Below are 26535 nucleotides of genomic sequence, written 5' to 3'. Positions count from 1 at the left end.
TACATCTAAGAGCTGTGTAATCATCACTACCATTTAATTCCAAAACATTTCACCTAAAAAAGAAATCCTGTACCTATTAGCAGTCACTCTCCATTTCCCTTTATCCTTACCCCTTGGTAACCACTAAACCACATTCTGTCTGCATGAATGTGCCTTTTGCACATTTCATATACATGAAAACATACAATCTGTGGCCTTTTGTGCCTGGCTTCTTTCACTTAGTATGTTGCTTTCAAATTATAGAACTCTTTTTATTCTGTACACCTAAGTTTTTAAATATCTTGAAAATCACAACTTTATGCTCTGGTATTTCAAGACACACTATATGTGAGTATTCGGACAAAGTTCACAATGAATAATAATAAATGGAAATCCATATTAGAAACTACCTTTGTAATAATTTTTAACATTAGTTCATGCTGAGGCATTAGCTCTATCACTTTCCTATAGTTTGCTTATGTTCACATCATTAATATTACCTTCAATATGAAATTTGTGAGAACTGGTTTAATTGTTTTTAAAGACAGAATCCTTCAAACAGATAGCGAGGGGGAGAGAGAGAGAGAGAGAGAGATCTTCCATCTGCTGGTTCACTCCCCTGATGGTTGCAACAGCCAGTGACTGGGCCAGACTGAAGCCAGCAACCAGGAGCTTCTACTGGGTCTTTCACCTGGGAGGCAGGGACCCAAACACTCTGGCCATCTTTCACTGCTTTCCCAGGCCATTAACGGGGAGCTTGATCAAAGTGGAAGAGCTGGTTCACAAAACGGTGCCCATATGGGATGTCAGCAGCACATACACCACCACGCTGGCCCCAGATAAGTTGATGTTGATACCATGGTCTGCAAATCCACTTAGCCAGTATTAAAACAAATAACAGGGCAGGCATTCAGCATAATTGTTAATACACTGCTTGAAATGTCCATGTCTCATGTCAGAGTGCCTGGGTTTGAGTCCTAGTTAAGCACCCAATTCCAGCTTCTGGCTAATGTACACCCTGGGAGGCAACAGGAGAATGGCTCAAGTAGCTGGGTTCCTGCCACCCATCAAGATCAGCACTGAGTTCCCATTCCTGACTTTGCCCTGGCCCAGCACTGGCTGTTGAAGGCATCTGCAGAGTGAAACAGCAGATGAGAGATCTCTCTCTCTGCCTTTCAAATAAACAACAAAAATTACATCATAATACAAAAAAAGTAACTAAGTAATTGACTTTACATGTCACTTTTTAAACATAAAATTGGTACTCAAATAAATAAAGGTGAAAACAAAACCAATGTTACAGCAAAGTGGGTTAAACTGCTGCCTGCGATGCCAGCATCCCATATGGGCACTGGTTCAAGTTCCAGTTGCTCTACTTCCCATCCAGCTCCTTGCTAATAGCCTGGGTTTTCCCAGCAGAAGATGGTCCAAATGTTTGGTACCCTGTCACCAATGTGGGAGGCCTAGAAGAAGCTCCTGGCTCCTGGCTCCAGCCTGACCCAGCTCCAGTGGTTGCAGCCATCAGGGTAATGAACCAGTAGATGGCAGATCATAAATAAAAAAATAAATCTTAAAAAAAAAAGAGATAGGCTAGTGTTGCTGCATAGCAGGCTAGGCCGCCTGGGCACCAGTTTGAATCCCAGCTGCTCCACTTCTGATCCAGTTCCCTGCTAATGGCCTGAGAAAGTAGTGAAGATGGCCCCCAAGTGTTTGGGCCCCTGAAACCCATATGGGAGACCCAGAGGAAATCAACTCCAGGCTCCTGACTTTGGCATGGCATAGCTATGGCTATCTGGGGAGTGAACCAATGCATGGGAGAAATCTCTCTCTGCCTCTCCCTCTCTCTGTAACTCTGCCTTTCATATAAAAATTAAATCTTTAAAAATAATTTTAAAAAAGAAAAAAATACAAACAGATGTAGATTTTCTCCCAATACCTTTCTCTCTGTCTCTCTCTCACTGTCCACTCTGCCTGTCAAAAAAAAAAAAAAATAGTACCTGACAGATAATAAGTGCTCAAAAGATGGTAGCCATTACTAGAACTATTATTCTTACATAATTGTTTCTGGCTACAGGAAACTTTTACCTACTGAAAAGACTGCTTGTATGTTTTGGCCACCTAGCTTGCCAGAGTTTCTTAATCTTTTCACTAATAAAGTACATGGTTCATTAATCCTTCAGCATGCATTCCCTTGGGCCATCACTACATTGTTGACACTTGCAGCTCTTTTGCTTAAAGCTCCCATAAAAAGAAATACTTCCAAAATATCATGCTTCTTAAGAATACATACATTACACTTAATTTAGATTAAGTGATAATAGTATATGGAAATTTTATCTTCAGTGAGTTTTTTTAATGCTTATGAAAAGTTCCAGCTAGTACTATATTTCTATGCGTAGTCTTCAGGAGTCAGGACCACAGCATAACACAGTGAATACATATGGACCACCACTGATGTCGTGTGTCAGTTATTTCCCAAAATGATACCATACTTTTAGAAGGGAAGACTTTTGTTCTAATGATTCCAAATATCTATGCATCCTTTCAGAAACTACATACCACTAAACAGTAAATAATTAAGCAAACATTCATTCAGCAGACTTGTTATTATAGCTGCTTTAAATTATTTCCAGGCCAAAACTCTTGCCATGCTTTTTGCAGTACAGAACTTTGAAGCTGCAATGTCTTAAATCAGCCTTACGCTGGAAGAAGTCTCAAACCGGTTTTGGAGGAGGCCTTGGGCTGTTTCATGTTCTCCATCAGCCCTTTTCCATTCAGAAGAAAAACAACATTCATCACAACTTGTAATTACATATTTATTTGCCTGATTATTTCATTCAAGTGATTCCAAAAAATGAGGATGTTGCTGTTTTTCTTTCCACTGTATCTTGAAAACATAGCAGAGAGCCTGGCAAGAGCTAGGTGCTTGATAAATATGCATAGAATGAATGATCTCCTACTCCGGAATGTATCCTTGCGAAAGCTTTTCATCTACATGATCTTGTCAAACTTTTCTCTAGAATAAAGCAACCAAGTCTGGCTCGACTAGCAGCAGTATAAACTCCAACTCACTGATGCTTAATACATCTCAGAAGCTAAGAGAAACACCAGCATTAATTCATCCAGCCAGCCAGCAAATACTTGAACTCCTTCTACCATGTGTCAAACACTATTTTAGATGCTTGACTCCACCCTCATGGTTTTTACAGGCTATGGGGGGAGAGCAGTGGGGAGGATATAATAAATAAATACATAATAAATACTATAGGAAAAAACCTAGACATTAAGGGAGTCAGAAAATGATGGGATGCAGGGCATGGCTGAGATCTGCTATTTCACAGAAAAGGAGAAAGACTACCTTACCAAGGATGACATACGTAAGAGGTAAAACAGCAAACCAGATGAGCAACCTACTGGATCCTTACCAGTGTTTATCAACTGAGAGCGACAGTGCATTCAAGAAACATTTGAAAATATGAGAAGGTAGGTAGTTGGGGTTTTCACACTGAGGTAGAGAAAGGGTGGGAAAGTGGATGAAGGTGGCGAGTGGGATGGGGATGCTAAGCTACAATGCCTGGGAAAGTTCAAACAGCAAGGAACTGCAAGACTAATTCTGCCCAAAATGCCCACTAAAATTCACCTTACCAAATGTCAGGGAAAAAAAGATTGTATAAATAATTTGATACAAGCATGCAACAGAATCATATTTTATGTAAATTTATTTATCCTAATTCAATTATATAGTTTCAATCCCACCATTTATTTAGTTCATCACATTCCATATGTGATATGGACTAGGTCTCAGTTCAAGAATTCAGAAGACAGTTATCCCAGGATTAACTCCTCTGTCTCATACTGTACACAAATACCTTGGATGGGGATTTCCCTATCTTGACCACCAAACTAGAGAATCATTCTCCCATTCTAATGTGGTAACATCTCCCATTCTCCACTCTGTCTGACAGTATCTCACATTATAAGACCAGCTCAAAAGATACTTTGTCTACAAGGTTTTTCAAAACTTTCTTAGTTGCTCACTCTTCAGCATTGCCATGACAATATGCTCTCCTCTCCACAAACAGACCTACCTCTCCTCTCCACAAACAGACACAGCATAAAGTTTTTCTTTACCTTCTTGTCCCTCAACCTAAATTATAAGCTTTTCCTGGGCAACAACTAGCCCTCGTCCATCTTTCTATTACCAGTACCGAGTACAGTGCCTGGCGCCTAACAGGCAAGGCGTACAAAGAACGGAGAATTAACGCTGTCCAAGTCAAACAAAGAATATGTCACACTAAAAAATGTACTTTAGCAAACCTAAGATCCTGGAAAACCCCAGCCTGAGTTGGGTTAACACAAGAAATAAGGTCAGAGGCTGTTAGAGAAACCTCCAGTTAAGCATTTTTTCCAAGTGCATGCTGAGAAGTGACAACTTCGGTGTTCTCTACGCAACACTGTCCGTGGACAACACATCTCGTGGTTTCTGCCAACCGGAAGGTCCTTGGACTCACCGAACCTGGGAGGTCTCAGTTTAGGGAGACCAGGTGATAATACCAGGTAAGATGCTCACCTTCCCGTTCGTGGGAGGCTCCTGGATGTAGATGTTGCTCATGCTGGTCAGTGCTCAGGGCTCTGTTCTTTACTGGGGATGCGAGCGGACGGCTGGTTCCTAAAGCTGTTCTTTTTTCATTACACGCTTCCTTAAGTTAGATGGCCTGGGAAAGCTTCAGTTGGTCAGTATCACGCAAGACAATTAGCACCAAGCACTACTTTCACCCAAAACTAGCCTCTCACGGACGCCGCCATGTTCCTCCTAGACCAGACCACCGCTAACTCAGAGAAAGGGAAGTCCGATATCGTCAACGGAATGATAAAAATATCCTAAAGCTTCACTGGCTTGATATAAATTGTAAATTGTTGTATCACTATTAAAAGGAACTCTCCGTAAATCTTGATAGTGTCTGTTGCACCATAATCGTGTGCAAGTCACACTCACCCCCCCAAAAGCTAGCCGCAATGGTTCAGACCAGGTGGAGTATGCACTATGACTCGCCCGGAAACTGCATCCGCAGCTTCTTGGTTCCGCTATCGCTAGAGGCTTATAGGGCCTTCCCTGCCTGTCGCGAAGGTGCCTCGGAGCGAGTGAGAGGCGGCCGCTTTTGCTGAACTTTGTCCCCGCAGCGGGCGGGAAGCAGACGCTTTCTCGACAGCTGAAGGCTCCGGCGACCCTTTATACCAGCGTCATGGCAGTCCCAGGTGAAGCCTAACAGGAGGACGCGTGCGTCCGAGCGAGGAAGGGAGCGGTGGGGCAGGGTAGAGGGCGGTGAGCTGGGGAGGAGAGCAGAGGGCCTTTAGCTGGCGGCCCTGAAATGAACCGGTCTGGCTGGCTCACCCGGGAAAGTTTACACGACAGCTCCGAAGGCAGGAAACCTCGTCCCCTAGCCGAGCCCCAGTCGCCCGGGATGACAGGGGAAGTGTGTTGTGGACGGGAGGGAAGAAGGAAGGGCAGTGACTAACTGTAGGCCCCAGCTGGCGGGCGCCCGAGAAAACCCTGCCTCGACTTCGGTATGGCTTAAAGTGAAATCGGAAGTGTGAGCTCCTGGAGGGTCCGGGTAGCCAGAGGCATTGCTGGCACTGGGATGAAGCGGGCGTGCGGGGTTCTACTCGGTTGCACGCCGCTGCTGTGTGGCCTGAGACTTCAGGCCTGGACTTTCTCGGCCTCAGTTTCCTTAACTGCAAAGAAGTAGCGCTGTTGGATCTGAGGTTCCTTCTAGCTCTCAGCTCTGTGTCCAGAGGTCACTGAGCCCCAGACGGTAGGCCCTGGGGAGGAAGTGCTTGTGAGATGCCCTGCTCCGCACCTACCCGCTTGTTGGAGGTTCTAGCAAGGACCGGCTTCGCCGTCAATCGGCCTTACCCAGGTGCTCTGCAGCAGATTCACAGTGCAAAAAGATTTTGCACAGTCCTCGGACTCAGAACCCCAACTTATTTAAACCTGCGCTTCCCGCCCATTATTTGACCTCATTCGTTGTTGTGCGGCTGCCTTTTCTGAACCTTATTCTAAAGACAGCTCTTGGGGGATTGCAAGTGCTTCTCTACCAACTGCAGTTTGGGGGCGAGCACTTCCGGAGTTGTGAGAGAGGAAACGGGCGCTATTAAGTGCCTACTGCACGCCAGATTCTCGGCTAAGCACTGGGAATTCAGTGGTAAACAAAGAGAGCTGCTCTTCACACAACTTACAAGAGAGAGAAATGTACAGAAAGTGGGAACAGTGCTGTGACAAATTAAAATCAAGGCCTTAGGAAACACGTGGAAAGGCCACCAAACAGGGTACAGGGAAGGCCAAAAGGAATTTCCAGAGGATGTGGTGTTTAAGGAGAAGCCTAGAGGTTTGTAAGAGGGCTAGAGTGGGAAGAGGGGAGATTGTAGTCAGGATTGGATCGATAAAGGAAGAAGAAATATGTGGAAAGAAGAAAGCAAAGATGTTTGCTATGGAAAGAAGTCAGGACACAAGAGGAAGAAATCAACCATAGCTAATGTGTTCTGAGTGTTTACTATGTGTCAAATGTATCAGATACTGTGTCAAACGTTGGTATTTTGTCTCATTTAACAGTCAGAGCCACACGGTGAGTCGGGTTAATATTCCTGTCTTACAGACAAGGAAACTGAGGGTTAGAGAAGTCAAATATCTTGCCTATTATGAGATAGCTAACAATGACAGGCCAGTCTGGACCCTCTGCACTATTCCATTTGCTAGGCGATTAAAACTTACAATATAGTTTCCAACTCCTTTTTTTTTTTTTTTTTTTTTGACAGAGTGGACAGTGAGAGAGAGAGACAGAGAGAAAGGTCTTCCTTTGCCGTTGGTTCACTCTCCAATGGCCACCGTGGCCGGTGCACCGCGCTGATCCGAAGGCAGGAGCCAGGTGCTTCTCCTGGTCTCCCTTGGGGTGCAGGGCCCAAGCACCTGGGCCATCCTCCACTGCACTCCTGGGCCACAGCAGAGAGCTGGCCTGGAAGAGGAGCAACCGGGACAGAATCCGGCGCCCCGACTGGGACTAGAACCCGGTGTGCCGGCACCACAAGGCAGAGGATTAGCCTAGTGAGCCGCGGCGCTGGCAATAGTTTCCAACTCTTAAAGAGCCTTGTAACCCATGACAAGAAGCTTGAACACTATCCTACACACAGTAGGAGGCAATTTAAGGGCTTTTGAGCAGAGTCACATTTTGGAAAGAACAGTCTGGCTATCCAGCAAATTGGAGGAAAGCCAGTTTGGAGTCAAAGCCACCAGTTTGAAATCATCCTGGTAAGCTCGGATGATGCCTGACAAAGATATGGTCTCAGTGAGGAATGAGAGAAGCAGATAGGTTAAAGATGTATTTTCGGTGGTAGAGTCACTAAGAATTTGTGATTGGTTAAATGTGGGTGGGTTGAAGAGGTCAGAGGGTTTCCCTGGGTTTCAGTGTCAGGCAGTGGGTGGGATGTTTGCTGATTGAAGCAACATCTCACACCCAGCAGGGTGTAGGGGAATGACAGTCACATCAGTTTCTACCTGAGGTTAATCAGACATTGGAATGAAAATACTTAATACTAAGATACAATTTGTAGCTCAGGAAAGAAGTCAGAATCAAAGACGATTTGGATGTCATCCACACATATATCGGGAGGTAAAGCCATGGGAGGCGATGACTGCTCATGTAGTGTGCAGGGCATGAGGGAAGGTTTGTGACTGACACCTGAGGAGTGTCAACATCTAAGGGGCCCTCAGAGAAAAAATGACAAGCCAGTGCAATAGATCCCTGTGACATCCTGTCAGGGAAGTCAGCCTTAGTGGTCTTTGCATCATATGACTGCTTCCAAAGTTGGGCTGTTGTCAGTCGCTTGTTTCGTTACTTGAGCAGGCTTTTTTAAGCACCTGTGTGGCACAGGCATGCTGGGGGACACAATGTCATAGTCCAGGCCTTCATAAAAGCTTAAGTCTGGTAATGAAAATGTGCCGCTTAAGAGGACAATCAAGTGGTTTTTTTTTCCAAAGCCCCTGTTGAAATTCCCTTTAACTTAGACCAGTGGTATAGATATGTTAACTTTCTTTCAATTCAAAATAATGCATCAAAGTATAATAACCTTAAATTGTGCCATTAAGCTAGATGGCAAGACATAGACAGACTGTTTCAGCCCTGCAAAAACTGCGATAATCGCCATGACAGTGCTGTAAAAGTATAATACAGTGTCATTAGAAAACAGAGATACAGAAAATGTTAAGATAATTTCTTGGGTGATTGATCCAGTGATTAAAGGGAAATAGGGCCCTGTGTAACCTTTTAGGGTGATCATCAAGGGGGACAAGTATTATTCTTTTTTAGGTATAATGAATTCAGCTTGGTGTTTCTTGGGAATAGTTCTGTTAGTGATTATTGTTAAGGCACAACTCTACAAAGTAATGAGGCTGCTTTCCAAAAACCACACCAAAAATTAGCCGTGTCTGTTGTATAGTCATGTGCTTCAGTTGATTTTCCATAGCATAGTGGATGAGCTTATGCTTGCCATTAGATAAGTAATGCAATGAAATTTTGTAGACTCTTAGGAAAATCCTAGACTCTGTTCTTAGAGAAATGACATTTGAACATGTTTGAGTAAAATTTACTTTCATTGAAAACCTTTTTCTCATTCAGAGTTGTTCAAATTAGCTCTGACATTCGTGTCAGTTATTTACCATTCTCTGTAATGATTTGACCTGCACAAGTGGCGGTATGTGTTACTCCTGTAGTTGGGCACAAAAAAAATTTTGGCAGGGGTGGGTTGTTTCTCTTTCAGTGATGTGTACTTAGCCAAGTTAACATTTCAATGAAGTCTACTTTGGCCAAGTTAACATTTTGATCAGAGACAAAGATTTTTCTAACATTCTATGATGTCTTTTTGTCACAGAAGTGTTCTCAATTATACTACATCTGATTTCAGTTCTCATCAAGCCACCTAACCTTTCTGAAGCTTACTTTCCTTGTCCTCATAATGAAGTGAGTTGATGGCTAAGGTTCCTTAAACTTCTAAAATGTTAAAATTACAAAGTAGGGCTGGTGCTGTGGCATAGCAAGTAAAGCTGCTGCCTGCAGCACCAGCATCCTATATGCGCACCAGTTCAAGTTCCAACTGCTCCACTTCCAATCCAGCTCCCTGCTAATGTGCTTGAGAAAGCAGCAGAGGAGGACCCAAGCACTTGGACCCCCATACACATGTGGGAGACTGAAAGAAGCTCCTGGCTTCTAGCTTCAGCCTGGCTCAGCCCTGGCCTTTACAGCCATTTGAGGAGTGAACCAACAGATCAAAGATTCTCTCTCTCTCTGCCTCTATTTGAGGAGTGAACCAGTAGATGAAAGATTCTCTCTCTGCCTCCCTAAAATTCTTCATCTCCCTCTCTGTAACTCTGCCTTTCAAATAAATAAATAAATCTTAAAAAGAGTATTACAGTGCCCCCCACCTCTGCAAGAATGAGGTGTATTCTGAGCATAGTAAGTCACTCTTCCTTTCCTGTCGCAGTCCTCCCATGCATCCTACAGTTTTGCAAACTCTGACTTGGCCAGTTATCCTCTGACCATCTCCTGTGTTTTTCCACCTATATGTCTTTGTTATTGGCCTCCCTTTATTGTCCATACCTGTCTGAAGGACATTTCAAATTTCTGAGCTGAGCATCTTACCTGCCACCATTTCATGCTTATTAATGCAACTGTGTATTTTATTTATTTGAAAGAGGTACAGAGAAAGGTAGAAGCAGAGAGAGAGTTCTTCCATCCCCTGGTTCACTCACCAAATGTCTTCAACAGCCGGAGCTCAGCCTATCTGAAGCCAAGAACCAGGAGCTTTTTCCAGGTCTCCCACATGGGTACAGGAGTCCAAGGACTTGGGCCATCCTCCACTGCTTTCCCAGGCACACTAGCAGGGAGCTGGATCGGAAGTGGAGCAGCCGGGACTCAAACCAGCGCCCATATGGGATGCCGGTGCTGCAGGCCAGGGCTTCAACCCACTGTGCCACAGCGCTGGCCCATGTGTATCTTTTATAACACCTGACACATTCTGTCTTGTCTAAGAGCTATGAGTGTATTATCCTACATAAGCTAGTACATCAGATACAAGAAGTGAAACCTCTCAAATTTGTTCCCAAAATCATCAGTTAATAAAACTTTATTTAAAATCTGCAATGTAACTTATCTGAAGAATTTAAAAATACAGTCATTGCTCTATGCCAGAGAAAGCTTACATGACAATAACTATTTTTTAAATAACTTTTCTTAGGGTTTTGTTTGAGGAAAGTTTTTGAAAACAATTAATTGAATCACCTTTCATTTTTAAAGATACCTAACTGTGTGTGGTAACACATCTCTTACCTTTTTCTCACTCTTAGCTTAGTTTTCCATTCTTTAAGTAACAGAAGGAACTCAGCTTATGATGCTTCAGCGTACAGTTTTTCAACTTTGCATTGGTGCAAAACAGATGATGCATTCAGTGTAAACCTTCCTTTGAATTTTGATCTTTTTCCTGGCTAGCAGTGTATGGTATGCTACTCTGTTGCAATGTGGGTGCACACCTAGCTGCAGCTCCCAGTCGGCTGAGTGATCATGTTGGGAAATCATTTTGGTACCCTACAGAGTAGTGTTTCTAAGCTGCCATGTTTGGTAGGCTAGGAGTATTAAGTTTATTTTTGACTTATGATATTTTCAACTTATCATAAATTTATCATAACTATATCTTAATGTCAAGGAGTATCTGTATATGAAATCTTCCTTCTTTTATACAAATAGCAGTGTATCATGATAACTATATCCAGTCCTCTATTGATATTTAAATTATTTTTACTCTTTTACTATTAAAATTATACTTTAGTGAATAACTTTGTACTAAGTCAATTCATAGTTGTGCAGGTGAATGAGGAGGATTAATTTACAGAAGTAAAACTGCTGGATCATAAGAGTATGTATGTTTATAGTTTTGATAGATTTTGCCCCTTAGCTTTCCATAGAGATGGTACAGGAGTACTTCAAGAAATTCCTGAGGGCTGATGCTGTGGCAGTGGGTTGAAGCCACCGTCTGCAATGCCAGCATCCCATATGGGCATTGGTTCAAGTCCTGTCTGCTCCACTTCCAATCCAGCTCCCTGCTATGGCCTAGGAAAGCAGTGGAAGATGGCCCAAGTCCTTGGGCCCCTGCACCCACATGGGAGACCTGGAAGAAGCTCAGCTGGCTCCTGGCTTCGGATCAGCCCAGCTCCGGCTGTTAACAGCCGTTTGAGGAGTGAACCAATGCGTGGAAGATCTCTCTCTCTGCCTCTCCCTCTCGGTAACTCTGCCTTTCAAATAAATAAATCTTAAAAAAAAAAAAAGAAAGAAATTCCTGATAAAATACAATTAAGAGATGTGTTTATTTTGATGCAAAAAATGAAATCTATGCATAGTTTTTTCATAATATGCATTTTTCACAAGCTTTTTTAGACTGTTTATATGCATAGATTTTTTTTTTGGCACCAAAATAAACTTATCTTTTAATTCCATTTTCCACGAACTTTTTGAAGTCTCCATGTATTACAACTAATTTATACTCCTACAGCAATGTACAGGGTTATCTGTCCCATACTATCTACAACCTTTTTCTATCTCTGCTACCATTAACTGCAAATGGACTCCCAGGATAAGAGTGAACATCTCTATATGTTTAGTCCTTTCTGTTTCCTTTTTTGTGAATTTTCTGTCCAGATTCTCTGCTCATTTTTTCTACTGTTTGTCTTTTTTGTAATAATTTGCCAGGTTTTATAAAGTAGGGATAATTGTCCTTTCTTGGTCCTATTATTTGCAAATATTTTCTCCTAAGTTTTCATTTGTTTTTTTTTTTTTTTTAAAGACAGAGCTCCCATCTGCTGGTTCACTCCCCAAATCCCTGTAACTTCCAGGCTGACCTGGGGCTGGAGCCGGGAGTCCAGACCTTGACCTAAGTCTCCCACATGGAAAGCAGAGACCCAATTATTTTAGTGATTACCTGCTGCCTCCCAGGATCTGTGTTGCTAGAAGCTAGAAATGGGACCTGGAGCCAGGAATCAAACTCTGATTGGAATGTGAGCATCTTAACCTCTTGGCCAAATGCCTACCCCTTGTGTGTGTGTCTTTTGAGTTTACTTTTAAGGTATTTTGCCACTCAGATATTTTTAAGTAGTCAAATATATAAGTATTTAAGGCTTTTTAAATTGAAGGTCATGATTAGAAAGGAAAACTTCAAGGGAAGCAGCTATATTACTCTGCACAACCTTAGAAAAATTCATAAAGAAGTGGAACAAAGAACAGTGAGGGCTGGGGTAAGGGATAACTTAGCTGAGTAAGGGCTTTACATTATGGCCTTGCTATTCTGTTTGTTTGTTTGTTTGTTTGTTTATTTATTTGACAGGCAGAGTGGACAGTGAGAGAGAGAGACAGACAGAAAGGTCTTCCTTTGCCGTTGGTTCACCCTCCAATGACCGCCGCGGCCGGTGCGCTGTGGCCGGCGCATCACGCTGATCTGAAGCCAGGAGCCAGGTGCTTCTCCTGGTCTCCCATGGAGTGCAGGGCCCAAGGACTTGGGCCATCCTCCACTGCACTCCTGGGCCATAGCAGAGGGCTGGCCTGGAAGAGGGGCAACCGGGACAGAATCCGGCGCCCCAACCGGGACTAGAACCTGGTGTGCCGGCACCACAAGGCAGAGGATTAGCCTAGTGAGCCGCGGCGCCGGCCCAGCTATTCAGTTTCACATGGATTTTGGATACCATTGTGCTGGCAGGATTCTTCCAAACAACAGGTAGGGTCTGGTTGATTTAAACAGGAAAGGAAAGATAGTAGGGAGCTCGGTGCATCTAACCAAAGCCTGGATCATTAGGCTCAAAAAAGAGAAAAGACTAAGGGAACCTACATACAGGATTCTGCACAGGCCTTCACCTGGTTAGGACTGCTGCTGCTGCCACTGGGCCCAGTGGCCCGAGTGGCACTAGAAACTGATTCAGACAGTGAAATGAATTAACACTCTCAACTTTCTTGTGTCAGTTGTCTAAAATCTGCGTTGTCAGTTGCCTCGAATTCAGTTCCCCAGGTGGAAGCATTTAGTCTGCCAGGTGATCATGAAAATTAGACAGATTAAGCTGAAATGTTAATTTAACCAAAGGACTGGTGAGGAAATAGCTGATATGAAGTTATTTTATTCAGAGTTCTTGTTATAGTTGCCTTTCACGTGAAAGCTTCAATTTTGTTAAAGATGTCCTACCCAGGAAAAGTTTCTTATTTTTTTCATTCTAGGATACTTAAATGATGAGTTTTATCAGTGCCTTTTGTAACAAATAAGTTCAAATCTAATACACATTGAGAAGAGATTATTTTGGATCTGTCCATGACAAGAGTTTTTAGTCTGTTGTGGGAACAATAATGGTGCGTTTAGCACAGTTTTGTTCAGTGTTATTCAGCATCTGTAGTTTCTATGGAAACAGACTTAATGTTGACCTGGATTCTCTGTAGGATTTTTCCTGCATGCAGTTATCTTCATAATGAAAGAGCCTTAATTTTATCCCACTGACAGTTCTAACACAGTGTGATGTATGTGTTCTTACATGATGCAGTTAAAAAAAAAAAAACACCACAGGATGTGTGTGAAAATGAGACTGGGGCACAGTGCTCAAAACAGGAAAGGAAATTTGTCATCAGTGACACATTTAAAATGATAGCCGAGGGGCTGGCACTGTGGCATAGTGGGTATAGCCGCCACCTGTGGTACAGGCATCCCATATGAGCACCAGTTCAAGTCCTAGCTGCTCTACTTCCAATCAAGCTCTCTGCTATACCCTGGGAAATCAGTGGAAGATATCCCAAGTCCTTGGACCTCTGCACCCACGTAGGAGACCCAGAAGAAGCTCCTGGCTCTTGCCTTCAGATTGATACAGCTCTGACCATTGTGGGCATCCAGGGAGTGAAAAAGCAGATGGAAGACCTCTCTCTCTCTTTCCGCCTCTGCCTCTCTGTAACTCTGCCTTTCAAGTAAATAAATAAATATTTTTAAAATAAACAAATAAAATTATAGCCCATTAATTTTGTGACTGGTGCTGTGATGTAATAGGCTAAGTATCCACCTGCAGTGCCAGCATCCCCTATGGGCACCAGTTCGTGTCCTGGCTGCTCTTCTGATCCGTCTCTCTGCTATGGCCTGGGAAAGCAGTGGAAGATGGCCCAAGTTCTTGGGCCCCTACACCCATGTGGGGTACCCAGAAGAAGCTCCTGGCTCCCGGCTTCTGATTGACCCAGTTCCTTACACTGTTTTTCTCTCTCTCTCTCCCTCTCTTTAACTCTGCCTCTGAACTACATAATAAAATCTTAAAAAAAAAAATACAGTAGGTTTACACCTGTTAATGTGTTCAAAATGCATAAGTAGTCCGATAAATATGGCATTTTACCTACAAAAAGCCCTGGAATTTGCTGTGGAAGTAGGTTTCTAAAGGGCTGCAGCTTGTGATTGTGATGAAGGGGTGGTGGCAGGAGGACGGTATGAAGTCAGTTTGAAGCTGTAATGCTGCATGTGGATGGGTGCTGTTCACAACACGGGAGATGAGTTGGCATCCCTGAAAATGTTCTGAGTGTGTGAAAGTGGGTTTTCTATATTCCTGTGAGGCTCGGGTCAGTGGCATGCAATTTTGTGTATTTACCAGGTATTTTTCATGGATAAAAGTCATATTATGCTGAAATTATTCCTAATATATTCGTTGGATTGGTAGAATATTTAGCAAGTATTAGAGCACAAGAGCTCAATAATGTATATTTTTTAAAAAGTTTAGATTGAGGACAAAATGTTTGAAGTTTGTAACATTAAACTGTTTTAAATTTTTTTCTTTTAAAAGCAGCACTGTCATAGAAATACTATATGTATTTTAATATATTATTCATATTATATAAAATTAGTATATCGTTAGGTTGTGATGATACCCTGTTTGAAAATACCTTGCATCAAAGAAATGGAATAGTAGCATGCTGGGCCTCTCATTGGTGGATTGAAACCACTATTGGAGGTTAAAATTAATTTTAGCTATGTTTGCAAATAATGGAATGTTATGAGTCATTAACAGGAATAAAATTCTGATGTATACTGTGACATGAGTGAACCTAGAAAACATTGTGCTAAGGAAAAGAAGGGCCAAAGGACAATGATTTTCCTATTTATGAGGGAAATTTACAGAGGCACAAAATAGAATAGAGATTATCAGGGACTGGAGGGAAGGAAGGAGCTGGTGTTTAATGGACAGTTACTCTTTGGGATAATGAAAAGTCATGCAGATGGGTAGTGCTAATGGTTGCACAACATTGTGAATGAATTTAATAGGATAGAATTTTATACTTAAAATGTTAAGATGGTAAATTTCATGTTATGTATATATTAATACAGTGAAAAATCAATTTTAATTTGTTTCATCTTGTATTTATATCTTCCACATTTTCTACATGTACTAATAATTGTAGAGATACTGTGAATATTTGCAAACATTCATCAGAATTAGGTAGATAACTAGTTTCTTTTCTCTTGACAAAATATGAGTGTTGAATTTAGATATTTCTTAAAATATCAAACAATTAAAGTGAATTTTCTGGAATTTCACCATTTTCCTTAAGAAAGGTTGATTTTTTTTCTTCTAAACCAGAAAAGCATGTGTTAACACTAATGTTCATTTATATATATTAATTATTTTACATTTTAGGGGCAGGCCAGAGCACCATGGCATTTCTTCATCAGTGTTGTAGAATTCCTGAGATGTTGTTGCCCATGACTATAATACTGCATTTCTATTGAATTAGAAAAAAATATATATGTTTTTGAAGTATTTGTCAAATAAATTGAGAAAATTGGATTTTCCATAGATTTCTAACAAATATTTGAGTAGTATTACTAAGATGAATCATGATTTGGATTTTTTTAAAAGAGATAAATTATATTCTTGGGGTTTTCATAATATAAAATGTTTGGTTTTATTTATATATTTACTAAAATAATATCCAATTGTGTTTCAGGTTGCAACAAGGACAGTGTCAGAGCAGGCTGTAAAAAATGTGGTTACCGTAAGTACGCTTCAAAGATTAACATTTTGTATGTTGCTTTTACTGGAATCTTTGCTTCTTTGGGGAATGTGACATACCTTCCTGGCTTCAGGGACCCTCCACAAAGTCTGCGAACCTTAAGCTGAGGTTTACAGTTGATCCAGATATTCCCTTTTCTTCCGTGCTCTAAACCCAGTGATAGATACCAGCAAGTACAGGTGGTTAATAGGAGTTTCAGGAATTTGGCAGAAGTATATATTTTTCAAATAAATATTTTTTTTTATTTTTTATCCTTTTAGATACTACTAGGTAAAGAAGTAAAGGCACTGAAAACTATTTCTGAAGAATTTTAATTTACCCTTTTACAAGGGTGTAATTATTGTGAGAATTTCTGCTCCTGGCCAAAAACTTAATTTAAACAACCATTAATCTTAATTATAATGAATATAATAGAATGAGAAGATAAACTTAAGCATGTATAAATAGTACTATAAATTTATAATTTTATACTGTAGATAAATATTATGTCTCTAGTTAAGTGTAACAATTCCTAAAGCGTTACTAACACTGGTAACAGCGGCATTTGTTGTGCTGTCTAAATTGTTTGCAGACCAGGCAGATTATCCTGGATGATTAATAACACACTTTTAACAAAGTAAGAGTGATGTAACAAAAAGGTTTCCCTTCAAGAACCTGTGATTAAAAAAGCATTCAGTGCAGAGGTTTTCATGAAAAGGATGTAGTAAATGCATGCTAAGAGAACAGGTCACATGCTGGTGAGATGGAAGCTTGTTCAACCAGCACAATTTGGTGTATAAATACACTTGGGGAGTTGGTGCTCTGGCACAGCAGGGTAAAGCCCTGACCTGCAGTGCCAGCATCCCATCTGGGCTCCACTTTGAGTCTCCGCTGCTCCACTTTCGATCCAACTCTCTGCTATGGCCTGGGAAAGCAGTAGAAGATGGCCCAACTTGTTGGGCCCCTGCACCCGCATGGGAGACCTGGAAGAAGCTCCTGGCTCCTGGCTTCAGATCAGCATAGCTCCGGCCATTGAGGCCATATGGGGAGTAAACCAGCACATGGAAGACCTCTCTCTCTCTCTCTCTCTGCCTCTCTCTGTAACTCTCTGCCTTTCAAATAAGTAAATAAATACACTTAGGCTCATATTCATGAAAACAGAAGAGTGTACTTGCATACAAGAAATGAGTACAGTGATATCATTTTTTGTTTTCAAATTCATATATTTATTTCTGTGTTGCTTGCTTTCAGTCATTGCTAAATTACATGTCTCATTTCTTTATGAAAGCCTTAAGGAACTACTGTATATAGAAATACTGCATTTACTTAAAATTTTGGAATGGATTTTTCTAAGTTTCTTTACTAGTATAGTTTTCTAGTTGGAACTTCTTTTAAACCAAAACTTCTGGAAAAGCAGTTCATTCATGTTCTATAAACAAAATATTGTTGATCTAGTCTCCTCATTGTTGTTTTATCTTGGATAACATTGGAAGAATCTACAGTAATTGGAATTTTTGGGAGAATCGGAATTTTTAAGTAGAATTTTTTCAGAGGAGCTAAGTCAGCAAATAATTTTAGCAGCCTTTTCAATTTTAATTCTTTCTGCTTTGTCTTTTAAATCCTTGTGTTTTTGTTTTGTTTTCTTTTCTTTTCTTTTTAAAGATTTATTTCATTTATTTGAAAGACAGAGTTACAGAGAGAGGTAGAGCCAGAGAGAGAGAGAGATCCTCCATCCACTGATTCACTCTCCAAATGGCTGCAATGGCCAGAGCTGAGCTGAGCTAGGAGCCAGGAGCTTCTTCCGGATCTCCCACACGGGTGCTGGGGCCTAAGGACTTAGGCCATCTTCCACCGCTTTCCCAGGCAGTAGAGAGCTGGATCTGAAGTGGAGCAGCCAGGACTCAAACCGGCACCCACATGGGATGCCAGCACTACAGGCCAGGGCTTTAACCTGCTGCGCCACAGTGCCGACCCCTAAACCCTTGGTTTTAATTATTAAGTTATTAACCAATTTCTGAATTGTCTTCTATAAAAAATAGAGCAGTATTTCTTTTCCATTTTAAATTTGTATTTCTATAGCTGTTAGATGAAGACCTTTACAGTCTACAGGCCTTTTGATAAACGGTGCATTTTAAAAACTGGCTTATTTTTTTACTCATATTTGAGGGCCAGAATCTTTGTATTGCTTTTGTAAGGGTAAGACAAAGGTCAACAAGACCGCATTAAGTACCCAAAACATGGGTATTTTTCTTAGTTACAAATAGTACTGTCCCTGTGATATTGTGAAGATAGATTGTGCCTTAGATTGTAAAATTTAAAAATTTCAAGACTTGATGGAAAAAGGCATTATGATGAATATGTTGCAATAGTGGGTATATTGTTGTTAAAAATTTCAAGATAGGGGCTGGCACTGTGGCGCAGTAGGTTAATCCTCTGCCTGCGGCACCGGCCGGTTCTAGTCCCGGATTGCTCCTCTTCCAGTCCAGTCTGCTATGGCCTCGGAAAGCAGTGGAAGATGGCTCAAATCTTTGGGCCCCTGCACCTGTGTGGGAGACCAGAAGAGGCTCCTGGCTCCTGGCTTTGGATTGGCGCAGCTCTGGCCATTGTGGCCGTTTGGGGAATGAACCGGTAGACAGCAGACCTTTCTCTCTGTTTCTCCCTCTCACTGTCTGTAACTCTACCTCTTAAATAAATAAATAAAATCTTAAAAAAAAAAAGTCTCAAGATAAGGATTAATCTGTTACTAAATTACATGGGCCTCTTTTTTTCCCGGTAGAATTTCCTTAGCAAAATTAAGAGGAATTATTGGATTATTTGTATAATTATTTTTTATTAGATTTTTTTGAAGTTGGTAACTTCTGAACATTTAAATGCTAAAAAGAACACTAAGCCTTTGATCACAGAATAGTAGTCTCAATTATGATAGTTCTCAGAAAATAGGATTAAAAGAGGTTCAAAACAGACTTGGTGGTTGGATATTTGGTCACAACAGCAAAATTTAAATAAGGATAGATACTTAAATATGAGGATACTTGACAGAGTTTGTGGAAAGTGTTCATATCTTTTTATTCTGTCTTCCATGAACTTTTTTAATGAAGTATTCTTGCACTGTTAACATTTTAACTTCAGATGCTACTCTATTGATACTAGAGTCCTCACCTTTTCTTTGCTTATGGATCTGCTCATTGCTGTCACACATCTTTTGTGAGCGACCCACATCTGAAATGCATTTGCTGTACATCATAGTTTGTTTCTTCAAAGATGGGGAAGTAAAGATAAATTGAGTATGGGACACAGTGTGCTACCATGTAGCTATTATTTAAGCATTTTACTTCTTTTAAACATCCCTTCAATGTGAGGCTTTTGGATATAAAGCTAACTTGAATAAAGAAAAAATTGTGTCTTCAAGAATTCTGATCCAAATTGCAAGCTGAACTGTCCTAGAAAGCCCTCCCCTCTGCTTTTCCAAACACAAAGATGCTGGAGGAAGGCAGTGATCATAGCGAAAAATAACCTCTCTCAAAAGACCGAAAGGGAAATCCCTTGGTGCTGCAAATGAAGAGGAGCTCCAGGCCAGAGCAGGGTGCAGATAGCTGCAGCAGGGAGGCCTCAGGCCTGAGAGCTGTGGAGGGAGACCCTGAGCCCTGAAGGGTGGCTGCCTGGTAGAGTGGCGCCCCCCTGCGGAAAGCCGCACTTCTCAGAAAGACAGAGGCAGAGATGAGAACAAGTCCACTCACTGTTGAGGCTCTTTAAAATAACAACAAGAAGAAAAAGAATAATCAGGGTTTGGTAACACAAGCTTATACTTTTTAAATATGTGTACGTATGAGGGTGAATCTACACTGCTTCCAGTGAGGCAGGTACTATTTTTCCCATGCTAAGAAATCAACTTGAAATACGGGCCTAAGGAGCAGCGTTTGGCCTCACAGTTAAGATGCCCTGTCCCACGTGGGAGAGTGTGAGTTTGATGCCTGCTCTGTTGCTGACTTCATTCAGCTCTCTGCTCAGCTGGGCCTTGGGAGGCAGCAGTGATGACTCCGTAGCTGGGTCTCTCCCACCCACACAGGAGACCTGGACTGAGTTCTTGGCTCCTGACTTCAGCCCAGTCTACTCCCTCACCTTGTGGATTATTGGGGAGTGAACCAGCAAGTCTGGTTATGTCTTAACATTAATAAAACTGTGCAAAACTAAAAACTACATAGAACGCTTCAAAATAAAGGAATAGATGAAAAGACCAGAGAGATATTAGGTTGAATATTGCTGATATTCAGGTGTTTTACTCACAACAATGGAAATTTCGTATTAGTCAATGAATAATAACTGAAAGAGTGCTAGTCAATCAATTTTGATTTCAGATTTTTAAGTTAAAAACAGTACCAGGGCTAAGAAAAGATTCTAGAGCAGTCAACCCAACAAAGATAAAATAGTAATGTTCTTGAATGTACTTACTGAGGTAATCTCAAAATATACAGTGAAAATTATATTACAAGGAGAATTTGACAAATCAGTAATAGCATAATTTAAGTACTTCTCTCAGAAGATATTAAGCAGAAAAATTAGAAAAGATTTTAATAAGAGAGCTCTCTTCAGCAGGTTATATATATGTATATATGTTTGTATATAATATATACAAATACCAAAGAACTGATATACAAGCCCCATTCTTGGATAACAGTCTTATAATAAATTTAGAAATCAACAATACAAACAAGTATGAGAGCTTCCTGTGTTTTGGAACTTAAAAGAGTGCCTCTTAATGACTCATTTGGAAGGAAATCATAATAGAGGAAACTTGTTGCCAATTATATGGAAAAACAGTCCCTCCTATAAATAGCTAAGAAACTTGTATAAAAGTATACAATAGGTAGTTTAATTAATTTACTTGAAGGAAAGAATTAAAGAATAATCAGAGAATTAACCTTGAAGGAAAACACAAGCTCTAAGAGTTCAGCCTTGAGGGTATTTGATGAACCCAGGATTTTTTAAACTCTTTTCCTGCGTGGGATAAAAGCAAGATCCAGATCTTACCCAGGCAAAATTGGGACTCTGGTAGGAAATTCTCTGGTGTAAAAGTAGACCTCCCCTTGAGCCTCCAAGTAAGAGAGAACTAGAAGTCAAACCTAACACAGAGTTGTGGTGAATCTTTTTTTTTCTTTTTCTTTTTTTTTTTTTTTTAAAAGCTTTTATTTAATGAATACAAATTTCATAGTTACAGCTTTAGGAATATAGCAGTTCTTCCCCTGATACTCGCCCTCCCCCTCCCCACTCCCATTCCACCTCCTACTCCCTCTCCCATCCCATTCTTCATTAAGATTCATTTTTAATTAACTTTATATACAGAAGACCAACTCTATACTAAGTAAAGATTTCCACAATTTACACCCACACAGACACACAAAGTATAAAGTACTGTTTGAAGACATTAATTCTTATAGTACAACTCATTAAAGACAGAGATCCTACATGGGGAGTAAGTGCACAGTGACTCCTGTGGTTGATTTAACAATTGACACTCTTTATTTATGATGTCAGTGATCACCTGAGGCTCTTGACATGAGCTGCCAAGGCTATGGAGGCCTTTTGAGTCCACAAACTGTCAGTATTTAGACAGGGCCATAAGCAAAGTGGAAGTTATCTTCTCCCATCAGAAAAAAATACATCCTTCTTTGGTGGCCCCTTCTTTCCACTGGGGTCTCTGTTTTGTTTTTTTGAACAATGAATGCAGTAATGTTTTGTGTAACTTTTGTTTCAATTTTGTGTGTCAAGTTGTATTTATAAATGTATGAGTACACTTGGTTGCATTATTATTTGTTACCATTGATCAGTGATGGTTAAGAAAATTTGAAAGCTGCTATCCTAGAGAAAATCTGGTTGTGTGCACCAAGACACATGTACAGCTGCACTGTTTGTAACAGCAAAACACTAAAAGCAACCTAAGTTTCAATCAGTAGCAAGATAAATAAATGGGATTTTTATACAGTGGAACACTGTGAGTACTTTCTAGAGGAAGTATGAAAATTATGTCTACTTCATATAGATAAATTACATATGGGATGCCAGCATTGTAGGCAGCGGCTTAATCCACTGCACTACAACGCCAGCCCCCAGATGGATAAATTACAAAACATGTTTAATGGCAGAAATAAGTTGCAGGGTGAAAACCAGGTAAAATTGTATTTTAAAAAAAAAAAATAGATAATACAATACGTCATTTGGGAAAGGTAGACACCAATTTAGTTAGTTCTGAGGACGGAAAGAACACAATAGGCTGTTAGCAGGGTTTCAGAAAGTGATGCAAGCTCTCCAACTTTGTGTGTGTATGTGCAATTGCACACGTGCATGAGAATTTCCCTTAAAAGAGTGGAAGGTGTTAAAGAAAATGGTATCATGTGGTTAATAGATATTTAGGTGTTGGTCGTATTTCCTGTACTTTTCTGATCTTTATAATATTCGCTTGTTTAAAAATTTTCAACAGATAGTAAGTAGATAATTCTCATAGTTTTCTTATAGGAAGAAGCTTTAGGGGAATGATTCCAGAATTTAAATTTTAGGTGTCTTTTAGAAAATTCACATTTAGTGATATTAATGCTTGTATGTTACAACAGCAACTTTAAGACCATGTAATTGCATGAATATAGTAGTAAAGCTGAGAAGGAAAAGGTATGGGAAAGGAATAAAATATAAAATCCCAAGTATGCAAGTATGGGTTTTAATTACTTAGTTTAAAATATTATTGTAGTTTTAGAAATGGAAAATATAATGATTCAATACTCAGATCCATAAAAAGTAGCCCCCAAAATGTTGTTGAGTTAGAGGTTATAATTAAGAAAGGAAAAAGTTCAAAGTATTGTGTTTAGGGAAACACACAGGGAAAATAACCAAACTATCAACAGAAGAATTAAAGTTAATGCTTATACATTTGATTACCAAGTTGTAACTTGTTGCTTACAATGAGACAAGAAAGTAATACATAATGTGTCTATAATTTTGCCATTCACTTGTTTGTTTGTTTGTCTTAGCTGGTCACCTGACTTTTGAATGCCGCAATTTTCTCCGAGTAGACCCTAAAAGGGACATCGTTTTGGATGTCAGTAGTACAAGCAGTGAAGATAGTGATGAAGAGAATGAAGAGCTAAATAAGTTGCAGGCATTACAGGAAAAAAGTAAGCAATATTTTTTGTCACTCTTTAAAAATGTATCTAAATGTTGTGTTATACTTATCTGTAGTACTTATCATTAGAATATCTTTTATATTTTATGTGAGAGTTACTATACAGGTAAGGAAATACACTTTAATATTAGAAGTATTTTTGCCCAAGTTCATTGGTTTCAGGAGGCAAAGCTCTCTCTAATTCCACAGCCCATGATTTGCTTTTTTGTTGTTTATTTCTCATCACACTAGAACATATCAATTTTCAAAGTCTGATTTAAGACTTGGTTTCTAGCCCTGTTCAACATTTTTTTAGCGTGTGACTTTCGGCAAGTAATTCAACCACTTCTAACCTCAGCTTCTTTGTAGGGTAACACAAAGGATTGGATTGTCAAATCTGACGCAGATCAGAGATCTTAGTCAGCTTCAAGCGTTTGCAGTTATTTCAAGCATACAAATTAACTGAGGCATAGGCAAAGCAATGGGAGTTCTCAGTGCCAATACAGAACCCTAGGGATTTTCTTTCTACTTCAGAATCCACTCTGGTCCAGGTTAATGTAAGAAGTTTCTACAAAAGAAAGTCAATTTGATAGGCTAATCCTCCGCCTAGCGGCGCCAGCACACCGGGTTCTAGTCCCGGTCGGGGAGCCGGATTCTGTCCCGGTTGCCCCTCTTCCAGGCCAGCCCTCTGCTGTGGCCAGGGAGTGCAGTGGAGGATGGCCCAGGTGCTTGGGCCCTGCACCCCATGGGAGACCAGGAAAAGCACCTGGCTCCTGGCTCCTGCATCGGATCAGCGCGGTGCGCCGGCCGCAGCGCGCCAGCCACGGCAGCCATTGGAGGGTGAACCAACGGCAAAGGAAGACCTTTCTCTCTGTCTCTCTCTCTCACTATCCACTCTGCCTGTCAAAAAAAAAAAAAGAAAAAAAGAAAAAGAAAAGAAGAAAGTCAATTTGATCATGTAGCTTTGTAGTAAATTTTGAAATCAGGAAATGTTATGCCTCCAAAATTGTTTTCAGGATCACTTTGGCTATTTGGGGTCTTTTGTGCTTCCAGATGAGTTTTTAGGTTGTGTTTACTATATCTGTTAAAAATTTCATTGGTATTTCGTTTTGAGTGCTAGCAACATTTTATCAATATTAAGTCTCTCAATCCATGAACACAGAGTGTATTTTCATTATGTGTGTGTGATATATCTTTTCTCAGCAACAATTTACAGTATCTCTGTGTCGCTCCCCCTCTTCGTGGAGGAACGACACCAAGCCCTGCCTAGGCTTCATATCCGAGTCACGGCACCATTATGTCGCTCCCCCTCTTCGTGGAGGAACGACACAAGACCCTGCGCTGTTCTTTCGTCTGCTCGGCCCTCCCCGGGTTTGCTGCTGGTTCTTCCCGGGTTGGCTACTGTCCCTTCCACCTCCGTGGAAGGGCAGTTCCCCCTGGCCACATTCCCCACTTCCGCAGGGGAGCGGCACACCGCCGGCCGGCTTTCTCGGGGGCTGCACAGGTGTTCCTTCAGATAGATGTTCCCCTTAGATGTTCCTGGTGCATGCCGTCTCTCTCCTCCTTTATAGTCCTCCTCTGCCAATCCCAACTCGGCTGCCCACACGCCGAGTATGCTGCTCTCCTCCAATCAGTAGCAAGTCCTACAGTTTATTGGTTGAACTGGAGGCAGCTGTGTGGAAGCTGTTTACTTCTCTCCCAGCGCCATATTGTGGGAGAGCAGATGCATAGAATAAGTCTTAATTCCAGTAACTCAGTCCAGTCTGGGCTGCTCACCACAGATCCCCCTTTCTTTTTATTTTTTGGCGTTGATACGTGCCTGTCTTCGGTGTCCCGCGGCACACACTCTGCTCTACTTGCTAGAGTTGCCACAGGTTCTTACAAGTCCTATCAATCAGGCAAACCGAATCCGGGTCCTCTCTTCGCCATGTTGTGAGGAGGTTTTTAGGCGCTGATGCATGCCTGTGTTCGGTGACCTGCGGCTCACACTCTGGTCGAGCCGCTTGCTGGTGCTTACCGCCTTAATCAGGCAGACCGAATCCAAGCCTCCTAATTGTTGTATTGTGGGGAGGCCTTACTGATGTTAATTCGTGCCTGTCTTCGGTGACCTGCGGCGCATAAGCTGCTAGCCGCCCGCAGGTGCTCACCGCCTCCCTAATCAGGCAGACCAAATCCAAGCTCTCACATTGCAGTGTTGTGGGGAGGCCTTTCTATTTCTCTATTTCTCTATCTCCGGGCATTCCTATTTCTCCCATTTTACTTCTATCTTCCAGCATTCCTATTTCTCTCATTTTACTTCTAAACTTCTGTTTCTCTTATCCCCGCGGCTTCCCGGCGCCCGCCCCGCGGCAGCTTCACGGCTCCGCGCGGCTTCCCGGCGCCTCGCCCCGCCGGCAGGCTCCCGGCTCTGCGCGGCTCGGCTTCGCGCGCACACTCCGCGGTCTCTCACTAGCCCTTTCGCGTCTGAACCACGGCCTCGCGCCAGCCCCGCGTTCCCTATCTATTCACGCCCCGTGCTCTCTCTGCACGCGGTGGCTTCCGCGAGTAACACAGCGTAGCTTGCGTCTCTGCCACTAGCATTCAATCCAAGTTCCCCGGGCTAGCCTGGCGAATTCAACCCAGCTTACGTCTCCGCCCCACGGTTTGGCTTCCCGTCCTTTGCTCCCCGGGCTAATCAGACGGATCCCAACCAGGCTTACGTTTCCGCTTCTGGTTTCAACTTTTCGCCCCCTATTCCCGGGCTAACTTGAGAATCCCAAAGTGGCTTTCGTCTCCGCCTCGGCCTGCCCCCCGCGGCTTCAATTTCCCTAACATTTTTCTCTACCCGGTATGTTTCCCCAAGCTTTCCTCCAACAATACTCCTCCCTCATTTCTCCTGGCCTCTCCCCACAGTCCGTATCCGAGTCTGTCTGTTCTAGCTTTCACTTTCGCTTTCGACCTTAGAGATTTCTCCCAGCTTCCCCCCGTAGTCCGTATCTGAGTCTATGCCTAGGCTTTCAATAGCTCCTTCCGGCACCTTTTTCGTCCGGCTTTTCCCTAGGCTGTTTGCTAGTCTCTCTCTCCGATATTTTCCCTATTCTTCCCGTTTCTTCCCTCCTAAGTTTCCTATCCGTCCTAGGTTTCCTATCCGAGTCACGGCACCATTATGTCGCTCCCCCTCTTCGTGGAGGAACGACACCAAGCCCTGCCTAGGCTTCATATCCGAGTCACGGCACCATTATGTCGCTCCCCCTCTTCGTGGAGGAACGACACAAGACCCTGCGCTGTTCTTTCGTCTGCTCGGCCCTCCCCGGGTTTGCTGCTGGTTCTTCCCGG

The 26535-nt window shown here is 41.8% G+C and overlaps 2 protein-coding genes across 5 annotated transcripts in view; one reads left to right on the top strand and one right to left on the bottom strand.

Annotated features, from left to right (window-relative positions):
• Positions 1–4794, bottom strand: part of CWC27 (CWC27 spliceosome associated cyclophilin) — a 228624-nt gene extending 223830 nt beyond the window's left edge. For both annotated transcript variants that reach the window (XM_051853710.3, XM_002714061.6), the window contains exon 1: positions 4550–4794. In XM_051853710.3, coding sequence (XP_051709670.1) covers positions 4550–4591 — 42 coding nt within the window. In that variant the 5' untranslated portion in view covers positions 4592–4794. The remainder of the gene's footprint in view (positions 1–4549) is intronic.
• A 135-nt stretch (positions 4795–4929) lies between these two features.
• The window catches only part of SREK1IP1 (SREK1 interacting protein 1), a 42314-nt gene continuing 20708 nt past the window's right edge, over positions 4930–26535 (top strand). For 2 of the 3 annotated variants that reach the window (XM_089312801.1, XM_008262268.5), the window contains exons 1-3: positions 4930–5235; positions 16026–16073; positions 23090–23233. In XM_089312801.1, the coding sequence (XP_089168927.1) occupies positions 5223–5235; positions 16026–16073; positions 23090–23233 (205 nt within the window). In that variant the 5' untranslated portion in view covers positions 4930–5222. The remainder of the gene's footprint in view (positions 5236–16025; positions 16074–23089; positions 23234–26535) is intronic. The other variant, XM_070056758.2, reaches the window with a different exon arrangement.

The sequence above is a fragment of the Oryctolagus cuniculus genome, chromosome 14 (assembly GCF_051225735.1).
Source record: "Oryctolagus cuniculus isolate XC-2025 breed Fujian yellow rabbit chromosome 14, ASM5122573v1, whole genome shotgun sequence".
Classification (NCBI taxonomy): domain Eukaryota; kingdom Metazoa; phylum Chordata; class Mammalia; order Lagomorpha; family Leporidae; genus Oryctolagus; species Oryctolagus cuniculus.
This window is presented reverse-complemented; position numbering and strand designations above follow the sequence as displayed.